Source organism: Sinohyriopsis cumingii, chromosome 12 (genome assembly GCF_028554795.1).
Source record: "Sinohyriopsis cumingii isolate HCF-2022 chromosome 12, ASM2855479v2, whole genome shotgun sequence".
NCBI lineage: Eukaryota > Metazoa > Mollusca > Bivalvia > Unionida > Unionidae > Sinohyriopsis > Sinohyriopsis cumingii.
This window is the reverse complement of record NC_142972.1, coordinates 7,915,080-7,932,177: the sequence shown is the minus strand read 5'-3', so window position 1 is coordinate 7,932,177 and position 17,098 is coordinate 7,915,080. Positions and strand designations below refer to the sequence as shown.

Genomic DNA, 17,098 nt, shown 5'->3' with positions numbered 1-17,098 from the left:
CGATATCTGCTATTTAACCCTTTACCTCATACAAGCGTCTTTGGACGCCTCTGCTCCATTCGCATGGAAGCGCCTTTTGACGCCTCTGCAAGATTCGCATAGAAGCGCCTTTTGATGACGCCTGCTGTAAACAGCAGCCATTTTGAGATAGTTTTCGTAGCGCCACCTTCGGGGAAAACCCCCCTATTACATACTACATTCGTTTCTGCGAATGACAATTACGTCAGATCACGTGGTCGCTATTCATGCACTGGTCGATATCTGCTATTTAAAGTAACTGGGTCGTAATCTCCACTCTCCAAAATGGCAGCCGCGGATTTCATTCAGTACGTACGAAGTTTTCACGATTAGAATAACAACCACGAAAGATTCAATAAATTAGGTAAAAGCTCTGATATTAATGTAGGCAACAATTAGTTTTTATAAATTAATAAATTCAGATGACTTAGTGATATAGACGCACACGAAAACCTTGTAAATTTCGAGTATCGGAAATGGCAACTACGGTTGGTCACGCGGCCTCACTGACATGACGGTGAACGAGTTCTCTCAAGATTTCGAAGCACATAAAAAAATTCTTCTGTGGAAAATATTTACACAGCTATAACAATCGGACATTACTCTTAAATTTTTCCACATATAATATATGTGTACCAAAAATGTAAAATGGTTAAAATTGTTGTTAAACGTAACATACACTAAATTGCTTAATAGTTCACAGGCAGGATTTCATTCAGTACTTACGAAGTTTTCACGAGTAGAATCTCAACCACGAAAGATTCAATAACTTTGGTAAAGGCTATGATATTTATGTAAGCAGCAATTAGTTTTTATTGATTATCAAATTCAGATGACTTAGTGATGTAGACGCAGACGAAAAACGTGTAAATTTCGAGTATGGGAAATGGCAGCTACGGTCGGTCACGCGGCCTCACTGATATGACGGTGAATGAGTTCTCTCTCGATTTTAAAGCACATTAAATATTCTTCTGTGAAAAATAATTACACAGCTATAACAATCGGACTTTACTCTTCAATTTTTCCATATATAATAGATGTCTACCTTAAACGTAAAATGGTTAAAACTGCTGTTAAACCTAACACCACTACATTGCTTAACAATTCACAGGCATGCCTATGCGGATGCGGTCTGCTAGGTAACAGGTGTTCTATTTATAGCGTGCTGCACTTTGTCACTATGCTCTATGAGGTAAAGGGTTAAAGTAAATGGGTTGTAATCTCCAGTCTCCAAAATGGCAGCCGCGGATTTCATTCAGTACGTACGAAGTTTTCACGATTAGAATCACAACCATGAAAGATTCAATAACTTAGGTAAAGGCTCTGATATTTATGTAAGCAGCAATTAGTTTTTATTGATTATCAAATTCAGATGACTTAGTGATGTAGACGCAGACGAAAAACGTGTAAATTTCGAGTATGGGAAATGGCAGCTACGGTCGGTCACGCGGCCTCACTGACATGACGGTGAACGAGTTCTCTCTCGATTTTAAAGCACATAAAATATTCTTCTGTGAAAAATAATTACACAGCTATAACAATCGGACTTTAGTCTTCAATTTTTCCACATATAATAGATGTCTACCTAAAATGTAAAATGGTTAAAACTGCTGTTAAACGTAATGCCACTACATTGCTTAACAATTCACAGGCATGCCTTTGCGGATGCGGTCGGCTAGGTAACAGGTGTTCTATTTATAGCGTGCTGCACTTTGTCACTATGCTCTATGAGGTCAAGGGTTAAAGAAATTGTTGATAATGTGATAAGATGACCAACTTATTTCCAAAACATTGTTGATAATGTGATAAGACGACCAACTTATTTCCAAAAAATTGTTGATAATATAAGCTGACCAACTTATTTCAAAGAAATTGTTGATAATGTGATAAGACGACCAACTTATTTCAAAGAAATTCTGGATACTGTGATAAGATGACTGACATATTTCAAAATGTTTCAACATAATTATTTCATTCTCCATTACAAAAAATGAAATTTAAAATTTTCAGGTGAGCATGTGTTCAAAGCTCAGATGTTTTTTAATGAAGCCTGTGAACTGATTTTTCATAATAGTTATAGAGACTTCAGGCAGTAGCATAATTTTGATGCGGCCCAAAAAAATGTTTTTGTTTCCTATTGCACCAATTTTAAAATTAGGGTAAGTAGGTAGTTTTTTCTTTTTTCTTTTTTTTATCATCATTTATATTGATTAGTATATATGATGTATTAAGCACTTCAAAGTACTGGGCAAATCCAGCTCAATTAGATGCACAAAAACAATTTCAGGAATTTTTCATTTACATATATATATGTATATATACATATTTATTTTTTATGTGGAGGGGGAAGTACTAGGGTTGGCAATGATAAACATGATGCACACATTTTTTGGGGCCTGATATTCTGACATTTTTTGTTAACACATTAACCCCAAATCAAAATCTGACACCAGCAAATGGACGCATTTTCATGTTCCGTTGACATACATTTGAATTTGTTGAAATGCAACAGTAGTCGAGGTATGCCGAAGTTTGTTCAGGTAGGTTCATGTGCGGGATATATTTCTTAACACATTAACACCAGGAGGTTTTGTCATTTTCGCCTGAAAATTGAGTAGGAAACACATTTTGAAAACTATTTCTGAATAGATCCGAAAACACCAAATCCCTGGTGATCTTTCACTAACATTCTGCCTAGTTGTGTTAGAAACATCGTTTTTCATTGGCTATTTGGCTCGTGCATTTTTTTATTTTTTTGTGCTAAACAGAGCCATTTTTTTTGTATCGAGACCACTCTTTATTCCAAACGCCCGTCCTACTTTTTGCAAAGGTTCATATGTCTGTTTGCAGTTCATACCGGTTTGCCTTAGAACTGAGACCAAAAACTCTAAAATCCGGACACAAAATCGGATTCCGACCACATGCGAATTTTGGGTAGAAAAAAAAAAACGGGGTCAAAAAAGTTTTTTTTTTATATCTGTATTTTGTAGTGCAACTAAATATTCCAGATTATTTGGTACCATTGTAGAGCTACATCTGTCTATCTTTCTATAATACCACCCATTTTAGTGTATCATGCATGACCATGACGCTACAGAGCTTGGCAGTAGGCTACTACCTCCTGCCATGTTAACACGTCGCTAGGGGTTACTTTAAGTTTGTTCTTGCAGTCAAAATAAGTGAGTTTTGAGAGCACTCTGGAATGGGATCACTGTGTCTTTGTGTCTAAGTTCAGTGGGCAATTCATTCCACGTTGCTGGGCCCTGGTATGCAAAAGAACACTGTCCATATGACTTTGTTTTCCTAGTGGGAATAATGAGTATACGATTGTCAGAAGAGGAGCGCAAGTATCTTGCTGGTGTGTACACATGGGTGAGGTCGGATAGGTATGTTGGACTAGAGTCTGACAATGAAACGAAGCACAGAGAACAAATTTTGTGTTTGATTCTGGATCAAATGGATAGCCAGTGTAGGGTACAGAGCAGCGGGGAGGTGTGCTCTGATCGTGGTACTCTAAGTATGATCTGAGCAGCTGTGTTTTGAACTTTTTGAAGTTTCTGGAGCAGATATTGAGATGAACCAGTCAGAACTGAGTTACAATAGTCCAGTCTTGAAAGTACTAATGAAGACAAGTGTTTTAGTGGCATCAACTGAAATATATTTGCAAATTGAGCTGATGCGTCTCAGCTCAAGATATGCAGCCTTGCATATGTTCACTGTAGAGCTACATCTATAATTAATTGCTATATTTCTGTACAACATCCAAATCCTAAAAGTAAAAATTAAATAATGATCTTGGTTGATTTGGTTGTGAATTTAATGAACAATAACAAAAAGCAGTGATGTATAACACTCTGTTTTTGGGTACATGTGAAGCTTGAGAAGCCAACTAGAATAATGTTAATGATCTTTTAGAAGTTGGACATCTTGAAAATAAAGGTAATTCATACAGAAAACCGAAAAAAATCTTTGTTAGACAAGGTGCTTGATTGACCATTATTTCCAACATGATTATAAAATCAGTGCTCAGCCATTTAACAGGCCATTTGTCCGTCCACCCTCCCATGATTTTCTCTATGTCCTGAGGGGATGGCATTACTTCATATTCATTTATAGGTCCCTCGATAACTTGTATCTTCACTTACAGTATGGTCAATGTGTATGATTTATTGAGGGAGAGGTGTATGTTGATTGCAAAGGAAAAGTGTGGCGACACTATAGAAAGTTTAATATAAACTTCATCTCACAGTCCAGTGAAGCTTTTAGAAAATATGGCAGATGCTGCTACTACCAATTAGATCATGGAAGCGATGGGAATAATTAGTGAAATACAGCCAAGTAGTTGGAAATGAAAAGGACAACATTTCACCACATCTCTCACTAGAGGGCAGGGGATAATATGGGCCCAACAACTACCAAGAATGGGCGGCACTTGGGTGTAAGCCAACTGATTTGGGCATTGAAGCACCAGTTGCAAAAATGACACCTGCCAGATGTCATACAGATTATGTCGCCCGATTCTTCCACAAAAGACGAACAGATGTCAGGTTTGGTGAAAGAACAAACCTTGCAGTACCATATAATGACCCAAAGTGCCAATGTTTTGTTTAAACAAGCAAACTCAATTCTCATGTCTTGTGTCTTAAAAATGACTTAACCCTTTAAGCCCCCATCCCATCTGTAGGCGTGATTTGGTTTCTGCATTCAATGGCTGATCCCGCCTGTAGTTGTGATTTTTTTTACTGCATTCAATGGCCGATCCCGTCTCCAAGCGTGATGAATGTATGTTAGATTCAACGTCTCTGATTGGTTAGAAATGGGTTTATTCCAAGAACTAACAACTATTAAACCAATCAGAAATGATTTTACTTTCATTTGCGGAAATTTGAATTGTTCAGAAGCTAAGGGCTCCTGTTTTGAAAGCAGTTTAACTACACGTGTTCTGGTCATGAAAAATCGTAAATGATGGCGGATGTAAGAGTGATTTTTGATGAGAGCAAAAATGAGGAGTTTCTCGGGTTTGATCTTGAAAATACTGAGCAAGCTGAGGAAAGATATGTTCGGCAGTTGGATATTTTGTGAGATTTCGATTCGGACATAGAAGTTTCTGAGATTGAATCGTCCGAAGATGAGGATGCTGACAGCGATGATGATCGAGTTCTTGTGGATAAACGTTGCATATAATTTTGTAAATTCTGTATAAATAAGTCGTGAAAGACTTGGACAAATAGGGAAAAAAAATACATCACTGTGTAGACAAATTCATTTGCAATAAATGGTGAAACTTTCTTGGATTTTAATTGGACATAAGCAGAGAAATTAAGGTAAGAGTGAATGCATGTGCACGATGTTTACAAAATTTTTCAAACAGGTAAAAACTCTGGGGCACACGCAGCTAGACACAGCTTAGCGCTGCTGGGGAATAGCAGCAGTGATACTGATAACTGGTCTGGGGCTGAATGAGTTAAGCCTGAAAAGGTACTTGAGCTAGCTGGAACTTCAAAATTTTGAAGGACCACATACCTGAATTCAAGGAAAGCAAGGGAAATGGAATCTGAGACCAAGATGATCTAATGACTCCAGATAAAGAGCCTGAAATTGACACATGGAATCCAAGACCAAGATGATATATTGATTCCAGATAAAGAGCCTGAAATTGACACATGGAATCCAAGACCAAGATGATCTAATGATTCCAGATAAAGAGCCTGAAATTGACACATGGAATCCGAGACCAAGATGATCTAATGACTCCAGATAAAGAGCCTGAAATTGACACATGGAATCCAAGACCAAGATGATCTAATGACTCCAGATAAAGAGCCTGAAATTGACACATGGAATCCAAGACCAAGATGATCTAATGACTCCAGATAAAGAGCCTGAAATTGACACATGGAATCCAAGACCAAGATGATCTAATGACTCCAGATAAAGTGCCTGAAATTGACACATGGAATTCAAGACCAAGATGATCTAATGATTCCAGATAAAGAGCCTGAAATTGACACATGGAATCCGAGACCAAGATGATCTAATGACTCCAGATAAAGAGCCTGAAATTGACACATGGAATCCAAGACCAAGATGATCTAATGACTCCAGATAAAGAGCCTGAAATTGACACATGGAATCCAAGACCAAGATGATCTAATGACTCCAGATAAAGAGCCTGAAATTGACACATGGAATCCAAGACCAAGATGATCTAATGACTCTAGATAAAGAGCCTGAAATTGACACATGGAATCTGAGACCAAGATGATCTAATGATTCCAGATAAAGAGCCTGAAACTGACACAGGGAAATGATGATGAGAATTTACCAAAGTATATTTCTGGCCAGAGAAAGCAGCTCCAATGCTTATGGTAAGTCCCCTTATGCTGTTAATAAAGGTCATTGTTCATCTGAGGAGGTTACCTTCAAGACAAATATACCAGACCTGGAAACTGAATATTTGGAAGTGCTTAAAGTTAACACTGAGCATGCTATGTACAATGATATGGCATTTGCAACATGCAAATCTGAATGAACCATACACTTGTGTCCACTTGGAGAGACATGGAATTCTTCACAAAACAAAAAACAATTTCCAGCAACTGCCTTTGGAGAGTATTTAGGGTTTTACCATGGGCATTTCAAGTCATAATCAAAGAGTTGCGGGTCTGACACTACCGAATCCAGCAAAGGTTGGCTGCCTTCCTTGGGAATGGCATTTTGCTCCCATGTCTGGAGTGTGATATGGGAAATAATGTGTTAATAGTGCTGCTAAAATGAACAAAAGTGAAATCTTCTTCAAACCAGAGTAATGTTTTACAAAAGATATTGACTACAAAGTTCACCATGTTACTTGCATCACTAAAATAACACAAATTTCACTGGTAATGCTGCAGAAATACATCTTCCTTTTATGCGCAGTGAAAACCAGGACATCATGTACAGCCATAACTTTAGAAGAAGATCCATTATAATAAGAAATTGTGTGTAATTATTTATCTGCAAACTTGTTTGCAGCAGAGCACAGGTTTATCCAATAGTGAAACACAATAGGAACCAAATCTCCATACAAAAGGAACTGTTTCAAGCTATAGTACAAGTCACACAGGTCATGTGTGTGTGTGTGTGTGATTAGGATTTTTAACATTGCTTTAACAACTTTTCAGTCATATCGCTACGATATCTGCAGTGTGGCAATTTACAGAGATGTCTAGCACTGGGCATCATGCTGCAAACATATAGCATGATGTCCCACCCAGTCACATTATCCTGACACCAGGTCGACCAGTCCTAACACTAACCTCTTAATGATGAGAGCCTAGCAAGGCAGCTGTTGGTACCATTTATTTAAGTCTTTGGTATGACTTGGCTGGGGTTCGAACCCACAATCTCCCACTTCTGAGACGGACACTCTAACCCCTTGGCTACCAGAGCGTTCACAGGTCATGTAGGCATTCAACACCAACTATTTCAGTAATGGGTGTAATGTTTTAGAATTTGATTCAACATACCTTTAAGTGGCAAGTATTCACTTCATTTGGTTTCATATTCATCCATATTGTTTTGGAAGGTCATTATTTAGCTGCCCCAAGAGGTTCATATGGCAAAAATCAAAGTTAAAGTACACAGACATTTTCGGACAAAATGAACCTAAAGGTGTGATCCAGTACAATCTGGAGTGATGTTACAATGAAAGCTACACATATTGATCAACAAATTCGTACTACCCTCGATTATGACAATTCCACTCGATGCGTTCTTATTTTGACCCAAGTCTAGTACATGGCCATTAATGTAAAGTCCATAGTGATAGCTAATTTTCGTCTGGTAGTTTCTTGGTGACAGTTAAGGTGCAGAGCATTCAATAATCAGGATTTTTATAGACTTTGGTTAAAGAAAATTAGTGTTAAATTTTAAAACAACAATTTGTATTTAATTTAAAATGAGTAAATGCGCCTTCATGACCCATGTGACTTGGTAAGACAATAATGAAAAGTTCTGGTAGGGATACTTTAGTGTTTCCATACTAAACACTAGTATAGTATAGTATAGGATGGGCTACTAACTGCTGCCAGCACTAAGTACAGTCCTAAAGGTAGCTGGATGGGGTACTAACTGCTGCCAACACCAAGTATAGTCCTAAAGGTAGCTGGATGGGCTACTAACTGCTGCCAACACCAAGTACAGTCCTAAAGGTAGCTGGATGGGTTACTAACTGCTGCCAACACCAAGTACAGTCCTAAAGGTAGCTGGATGGGGTACTAACTGCTGCCAGCACCAAGTACAGTCCTAAAGGTAGCTGGATGGGGTACTAACTGCTGCCAGCACCAAGTACAGTCCTAAAGGTAGCTGGATGGGGTACTAACTGCTGCCAGCACCAAGTACAGTCCTAAAGGTAGCTGGATGGGGTACTAACTGCTGCCAGCACCAAGTACAGTCCTAAAGGTAGCTGGATGGGGTACTAGCTGCTGCCAACACCAAGTACAGTCCTAAAGGTAGCTGGATGGGGTACTAACTGCTGCCAACACCAAGTACAGTACTAAAGGTAGCTGGATGGGGTACTAACTGCTGCCAGCACTAAGTACAGTCCTAAAGGTAGCTGGATGGGGTACTAACTGCTGCCAACACCAAGTACAGTCATAAAGGTAGCTGGATGGGGTACTAACTGATGCCAACACCAAGTACAGTCCTAAATGCAGCTGGATGGGCTAACTAACACTGAAGGGTAACAAAAGGTACAATCCTAAAGGCAATTGGATGGGCTACTAACTGCTGCCAGCACCAAAGGCTAACATTAGGAACAATCCCAAAGGCAGCTGGATGGGCTACTAATTACTGCCAGCAATAAATGCTAACAATTAGGAATAATCCTCAAGGCAGCTGGATGGGCTACTAACTACTGCCAACACTGAAGGCCAGCAATAGAAACAATCCTAATGGCAGCTGGATGGGCTACTAACAGAACTTTTAGAACCTAAAACAGACAGGAATACATTTAGTAAAGAGGTTTTATCAGCTCATTAAGCTGATTTGGGTATTTGTAACTGTTATTATGTAGTAGATAAAGTCTCTCATTAGTCTCATGTTTAATGATTTATACAGATAGAAGCAAGTCTCTATACAAAAATAATTGAGCCTAATAAAAAAAGGAGTGAAATTAAATGAAAAAATAAAACAAAGTTGATGTTTGACTGTAATTTTATGAAGAACACAAGGGTCCTAGTAATTACATATCAACCTTTACTGATAAACACCAATCTATAGTTGTTGATATACCTGCTTACGAGTTGGATCCCACTGAAAACCGCAAAGACCCAGCTCTTCCAACACAAATATGCTGTCAGATATGGGTCTATAAAGATTGTTGTAAGTAATAAGTAGAACAAACAACACTGACCCAGATCTGTTGGTGCATCATGTAATGGCAGACCAGAGTCTTTGTATCTTGCAATTGGATCTGATACACACACACACACAGTGAAACCTCGCTATAACCGCTATAATGCGATAATTGGGGTCCAAAAAATTGGATTGCATTAATGCGGGGTTTCAGTATTTTACTTTTTTCAGAGAACATCTCACTGACACATATACATGTATTCATGTGTAATGTATATGATGAATAGGGTATCAACACCATTTACTATCATGCCATCATGGCATGCAGTTCATCAATAAAGAATGCAATTCCAATGAAAATTGCACAGATTTACAATATTCAAAAATTTTGTCCCAGATCGATGTGTCCGAATTCAACGTCTAATATATATCATGAACAGAGTATTAACACTGTTTACTTGTCGTCTGATATCATACTGTTGAGGCTTGCAATTAATCCATAATACATGTAATTCCATTGCAAAAATTGCATACATATTTAACCTATTCAATAATTTTGTCACAGATCATTATGTGTCTGAATTCAATGGGAAAAACTAACAGCAAAATTTGGTTAAGAACATGAAACACATGTATGGTTCATTATGTTCCAGGGTCTATGAATGGTGTCTGTACAAATTTCATACTGCTAAAATTTTCTCATATGCATTTCCGTGTACATTTATCCATTGTAAATTTCCAATAATTAATGCTTGTACACCTATTTGTTTGAATGACTACAGCAAGAATAATTAACAATCAACACATGCTTTCAGTGTGCATTTACCTTTTACTTCAGATTTTGTGAATATCAAAAGAAATGTGTGAAAACTAATATACTAATCATTGCGCACAGTGTAGAGAATGACTTGTGTTTGTGAACTTGCTTTTCCATAACGGTAAAATAATTTTTTTATAAAAAATAGGAAATTAATAACGAGTTCATAAGCAAACACCATACACATGTAAAACCTGAGAACTAAGTGCAGTATGCCTGCAATGGTCATGAGTCACTTTTATAAAACATTTTAAGATGAATGCATGTAAAATTTGATACTCTTTCAATTTCCAACTAATAAAGCAGACATTATTTACTGGTCAACTGATTGCATCTAATAACACCGCCAAGCCCAGCCAAACATGTTGGCGGCTTTTGTTTTTTTAATGTTTATTAAATTGTGAGAATCTTTTTTTAACCACTGCATTGTCTGCTGCTTGGGTGTGTATGCAGTTAAAGAAGAAACACATGTTGGCTATTGTCTGAGCAACGATTGTATACAGAATTAATTGAAGACAATCACAAAGATGACTTACTAGTTTTACTCATGGATCAGTAATAAGCAACATTTCTGATAATTTTTATTTTGGCTTAACACTTCAAGAACTTGGTGAAATTGTTAAATTTCAGAAGCTATGCCACGATCGTATTATATTAAAATTCATACGCGAACTCTTCCCCAAAATGATAATAAATGTTTTACACACTATTTCTCATACTTTAAAAAAATCCTGGTAAGAGAAAATTACACATACATGCATTTAAAATTTCAGGAACCATGCCACGATCATATTATATTCGAATTCATATGCAATCTCTTCCCCATAATGATAATACATTTTTTATACATTATTTACGCACTTTGAACAAAAAATATTTTTTCATGTGCGAATGAATATACGAAATTTCAGGAGCCACGCCATGACTGTGTTATATCCGAATTTGCATTACCATGGGGCACGTTATCGTGGGGTCGCACTGTATGTATGTATGTGTGTGTGTGTATATATATATATATATATATATATATATATATATATATATATATATATATATATATATATATGTATATACAGATGCTGCCATTTTTGTGTGCACCAAAGACTGACCAATCACATGACCAATGTCATCTCATGTGATCACTAAGACGCTTACAGATTTCATGAAATTACAATCACATGTCAAGACAAGTCTTGTTTAACAGTACAGTACAGCATTGCAGAGATTCGGCAAAAAGACCTTACCATAACAAATGTGCACCAAAAACTGGCCTATATGCAAAACTTAACCAGACAGATGGATAGACACTGGAAGCCCCTACAACTGGGAAATGAGAGTAATACCATTCAAATGTGATATCAGATGTCAAGCATTTAAATCAATGACATTGGAAAGAATAAAAATCCCATGAGCTGTGTGAAGTAAACAATCAGCATGACATGAATGATGAACAATTAACAATGATGACAATTACCTGTGTGTGCCATTAACTGACTGACCTACCTACCTCCATTGTCTGTGAGTGATGCATACTTTTTATGGCATTTTGAGCTGATTGTCTATTTACAAACGTTACAAAAGCACAACCTGAAAAAAAGGAAAAAACCCAAAATAAATAAAAGCTAATACAGAAGTAGCATTTTAAATCTCTATGCAATTCTACATATGATAATAAGCTACCCAAGGCTGGTACAATAATGGAACCAATGGGCAGGATCCATGAAACTGCTGTCCTTTTTTTGAAGCTAACAAGGAATTGCTAATTAAATCTAACTATAGTGATACAAATGTAGTAAATAAAGTTTAAGGGTGCTGGAACTTCTCAACCATATATGTAGTAAATAAAGTGCAATGGTGCTTTGAAAGTTCAGCTTTCTGTACTAGACCCAAGATTCGCGCTCCCTCACACACACACACACACACACACACACACTCACACAGACATATTCTCTCTCTCTCACACATGCACTTAGTACTGGTACTAACAGTACTCTATTTAGTTTTTCCATTTTAAACTCGCCTTACCATTGAAGTACTTACTCAGAACATCATCCCAAATTTCATGCCTTATCAATATACTCTTTATTTGAGGGAGGGAGTGTGGGATGGTATATTCTGCAATTAGCTACCAGAAAAATTAAACACCAGCAGTATTGGCATGAAAAAGGTTCAAGGAAGACTGAAACAGTTCCAGGGTTTTATGTTGCTGAATACCAGTTGCAGATAATGTATCAAGCTGTTATCTTCTACATAGGATTATGGTCAGTAATGTCTGCATCTTAAGAGGATCAGTTTCAAGTTATCAGGTAGGGAGGAAGTCCATCCACTGTGAACCGACTGAAGACTATACAACCACATGTGTGCCCTCCTGTCATTGATTATGGTATCCAATCCAGTCTCATGCACAGCAAAACAAACATGGGGAGTAAATGATTCAAAATTCCTGCCAGGGATTCAGTTAAATGGAACTTGTGGCCTCAAAATCCATGAATAATGCCCACTATGTTTCTTTTAGTTAGCTGTTTTGTTATGCAGACAAATTACAAATGCCAAACCTTCTCTAATGAAGAAAAAGATGCCTTCATTTATGAAAGTAATTACTAAGCAATTCTTTTAAATCACCATTCTACCTAATGGTTGTATGTATATGGCTGTGCATGAACTTCAGAATAAAAGCAGATCACAGTAAAAAAAATTGAATCATCCCAACTTTAGTGACAACTAACTCCATTAAAAGAGCTAATTGTATATTGTCCATCAATGTTTTTAAAGGACTATGACAACCAAAGTATCATAGATGCATCAGATGTAACTTCTGGAGATACAGTCAAGCCTGCCCTAATTGACACCTCTATCTGACAAAAACCTGGTTTAAATTACATTCTATACCCCTCCCTCACAGAATATCCTCAATAAAAGTCATGTATGAAATGGTTACCTGCTTTATGCAGACAACGGTCAAGTGTTTCTTCACCAAACTAGTTTCTTTTAATTCTTTAAACTGTCACTCAAGCGAGTCAACCATGTCCACTGTCTATATGAAAATTTGTTTTCAGAAGAATGATATTGTTTAGGTAAAGGCATGAAGTTTATACATGTCGCACATACATACCCTACTCAAGGCACAGTAACTTTCAACTGGCTCATCTCTCAACTGCTAAGTTGAGTACCTGAATTAATTAACCTGCAACATTGTTTAGAGAGATCTATCGGGGTGGGGGGCAGGCAAAATGAACTTTAGAATAAAAATGTAATAGCAAAAAAACAATAGTATAAATTTTGTGCACAATATCTATTTAAAAACCAAGTCTGATACTTGAACCTCCAATCTGAGATCACCTCTGTAAGAGGCCTGCTTTCCCTATTTGTGCCTTCTTAAAACAGGTTTGACTGTATGACACCAGTTATTAATGAAAACGCATGTAAGGAAACTTTAATGCGAATGTGCTCAAACACTGGCTCAGAGAAGAATCAAGGAATGCCACTGAAGAGCTAATTAAAACACACAAGGTGATCATTGATTTTGTATATAAAATAAACTGTGAAGATTAAAAGATTGGATATTGGTTCAAGCTGTTTCCATAGTGATTGATGGCTATTAGTTCAAGCAGTTACTATTCACTATGATTTTCAATGCAGACAATCAAAGACACTTGTATTTGTCTAAGAAGATACCGATTTTAATGGACTATTAATTATAACAAAATTTTGAGTGGGTGGTCCGTGTTTGAAGACTCTAAGAAAATGCTGATTCTAATGGCTTTTTAATTATTACATGTAGTTTTTAGGACTTGTCTGAAGACTAAGAAAATGCTGATTCTAACGGCTTTTTAATTATTATGTATAGTTTTTAGGACATGTCTGAAGACTTTGAACAACCATTCTATAAACATCCTGATCATTTCCTCTTCTTAAAAGGTATATTTTGTTCCATTGCTTGTGAGAGCAGAAGGGAGTGGCAAAGAGTGGGGTACTTATTTACTTTCTGAATAGGGATGGGATCAGAATGGAAGTCATCAAGTTGATTTATGTTATTCAGATTATTGCTTCTTTCTACAGCAATCCATAGTCTTCATTCCTCCTTTACTCCTTCCAGTATTTTATAAATTGTACAATTTGGCCTCTGTATTTTCTAAGCTTTAATTACTATGACAGCACTGACATAATAAACAAGAATTCCTACAAAGGGACTGACACTATCAGGCAAAAAGAATTTCTAGGAAATCAAGATAAGACCATTTCTTCCTTTTAACTGCTGTGTCGAAACCATCTCTGATATTTTTAAATTAGCTACTGTTTGACATATTGGATGTCAGATTGGCACCATTTTCATTTATGAGAAGGTAGACGTCATCAGAAGTCTTTTGGTTAAAACCTCATGCCATAATGATCAGATTCGGGAGGGAGGAGTAGTGACAACAAGATTTTCACAACAACTGTCATGGCAGCCATAATGGATGTATGACTGGCATCTGTTTCATTCAGGACCAACTAGGTATGATAAGAAGTCAACCACATGTTGATCATAAAGTTAATATTGCAAACAACAGTCAATATCACCAAGCCTGCCAAAACCATGGAAAGTACACCAGTTGTTGAGCCATGTTAAAATCAAAATGACTGAAATTGGATCCATCCTGTACATGCATCCAATCTATGTATCCTGTACATGTATCCTGTGCAATGAAGATGGTATTGATCTGGTAACTATGGATACTGCATTCAGTTACCCACCAACCAAAGGTCCACAGGAAGTATTTGAATAATTAAAGGCCAAGTAAATTTACTGTTGTCTGTTAGATCAGACATATATTAACAATGCAACAGATGGATTTATAGCATACACAATAAAGATTAAATAAAATTTTTCATTTTCATGCTTTTCTAACATGTTTGGGCAAAGATAAGGACCTTTCATATATAAACTGCAAAAATCATACTTGCGTTATGGTCTCTTCTCCAACATGAAAAGGAGGCAATTAAAAAATATCAATCCCCAATGGCTATATGTGCATTTTTTCAAATATACTGTAATTAGCCCCATCCAATGTCTGTATGCCTGTGCATCTATGCATGCAGGGTTTCATCAAAGATTAAGTAAATTTGGGCACTATTCCCCCTTGATGCTAAAGATAGTGGGAGGGGTAATCTGGTAAAAAGATAACCCAATCTGGTCAAAGTAGAAGCCTCTCAAAAGGAAAATAAGAAAGTAAAAATGAAAGCAGAAAGAGTTTTACAATGTATCACCTTTGTTAAAACCGGTGATAAAATATGAAAACAAAAATCTGTTTCCACCATACAGTGAACCACATGTATATCCATCCTCAAGTTTTTAAACGGCACTTAATGTTTGAACTTGGCTGTCACATAAAAATCCAATAAAGAATATCAAATATCCAACAACACATGCAGTAACGACTTGAAAGTATGACAAGGAATCGTGAACGAGCATCGTTGCTATCATTAGGGCCTATTTTGATCATTCAAATTCCTCAATCGAACCACAGATCAAGATACGCTGGAACATTATATGATGGTAGTCCAACAATACAAGACATAAACCCCAATATACTGGATGGAGGGGTGGGGTGTTGTCAACATCTTACTGCCAAAACAATTATTTGCTAAATTTGTCCAGTGGTGGGACTTTCAAAGTTGTGCATTCTAGATGTAACCCATAAAGTATATTTAGAGGAAAAGAAGTTTCAAATAGGTTGACTACTTGAATTTATCAACAAAATTTGGTCTAGTAATGTTCCAAAAGATAAAATTAAGTGCATATATACCTCTACTTTGATGATTCTGGTCACGTAATATTGTACAATCTTCTATTGCCCCAAATGGTGCAAACAGCATTCGAATGTCATTTTCTGTGCATTTCTTGGAAACCATACCAACAAACAGCTTCCTCTCCTCTGAAACAAAAGAAAATAGTCAATAAGAAAATAATGGTTGCCGACAGTCATCATCACGATGTGCAGGTTAATTGGTATCATCAGCAGAACAAGGCACAAAAGGCACACCTTGATAAGCATGCATATAATGCCAATGACCGTGATGTTTTGTAGTTATTAAAACACAGTATATACCTCTATCTACCGGATATTCCAATCCCACCACACATACACCCACCCCACCAAAATGGAATAATGTAACACTGCTTGTTTACAGATGTCTGTAATGTTGGAAAACTACTCCTGCAACATTAAAAAAAATACGTAAACCTTGGTATTCATGTGTGGGGTGGTGGTAGTGTCAGTGGTCTATAGAATTAACAATCATCATAGAATTTTGACTGATCTCCTGAGACCATAAATTTGGAGTACCATCAGCATCTCATTATGTGTACAACATTACCCATCATCCTCAATTTTCAAACAGTAATCTCCACTATAACGGAGTCTGAAAAATGTTGACCAAAAAATTAGCCACAAAAGTCTCCATGTTACTACATCACAGCAAGATCTGTACATCACAATGGACTTTAATGCTAAAGCTGTCAACAGGTACTCAGGTACCTGGGTAAAAAACAGGCAAATCAGTACCTGTTAAAATTATTTTAAAACCTACCAAAAAATGTTTAAGATCAAAGACATCAGGCGCGAGTGAGACACAGATGTACAATTACAGTCCAAGGTTCCTGTCATGTGACTTTGCTGCTGAAAATTCATCCATCATTAGTGGACCTAATTTCTTTATTTTCTATTTATATTAACTGTACATGAAACAGTTCCAAGAAACAGACTGGTTTCTTGAATGTGAAACCACGTGTTACAGATCCATTATATTTTGATAGACACATACATAGCAGATCAGTTTAAAAGGAAAACAAAAATGGCACCAGAGAAACCAGCTTTATCAATGTGGCTCCTGGATATTCTATGACTGACATGTATTAATGGAGACGGAATTTGTTAAACATGCTGC

At 36.9% G+C, this 17,098-nt stretch overlaps 1 protein-coding gene across 8 annotated transcripts in view; it reads right to left on the bottom strand.

Moving 5' to 3' along the window:
• LOC149785970 (CUGBP Elav-like family member 2) overlaps positions 1-17,098 on the bottom strand; it is a 259,746-nt gene that overhangs the window by 85,369 nt on the left and 157,279 nt on the right. For all 8 annotated transcript variants that reach the window (XM_089976221.1, XM_089976224.1, XM_089976222.1 and 5 more), the window contains exons 5-6: positions 15,958-16,086; positions 11,679-11,758 (exon numbers count right to left, since the gene is read on the bottom strand). In XM_089976221.1, the coding sequence (XP_089832347.1) occupies positions 11,679-11,758; positions 15,958-16,086 (209 nt within the window). The remainder of the gene's footprint in view (positions 1-11,678; positions 11,759-15,957; positions 16,087-17,098) is intronic.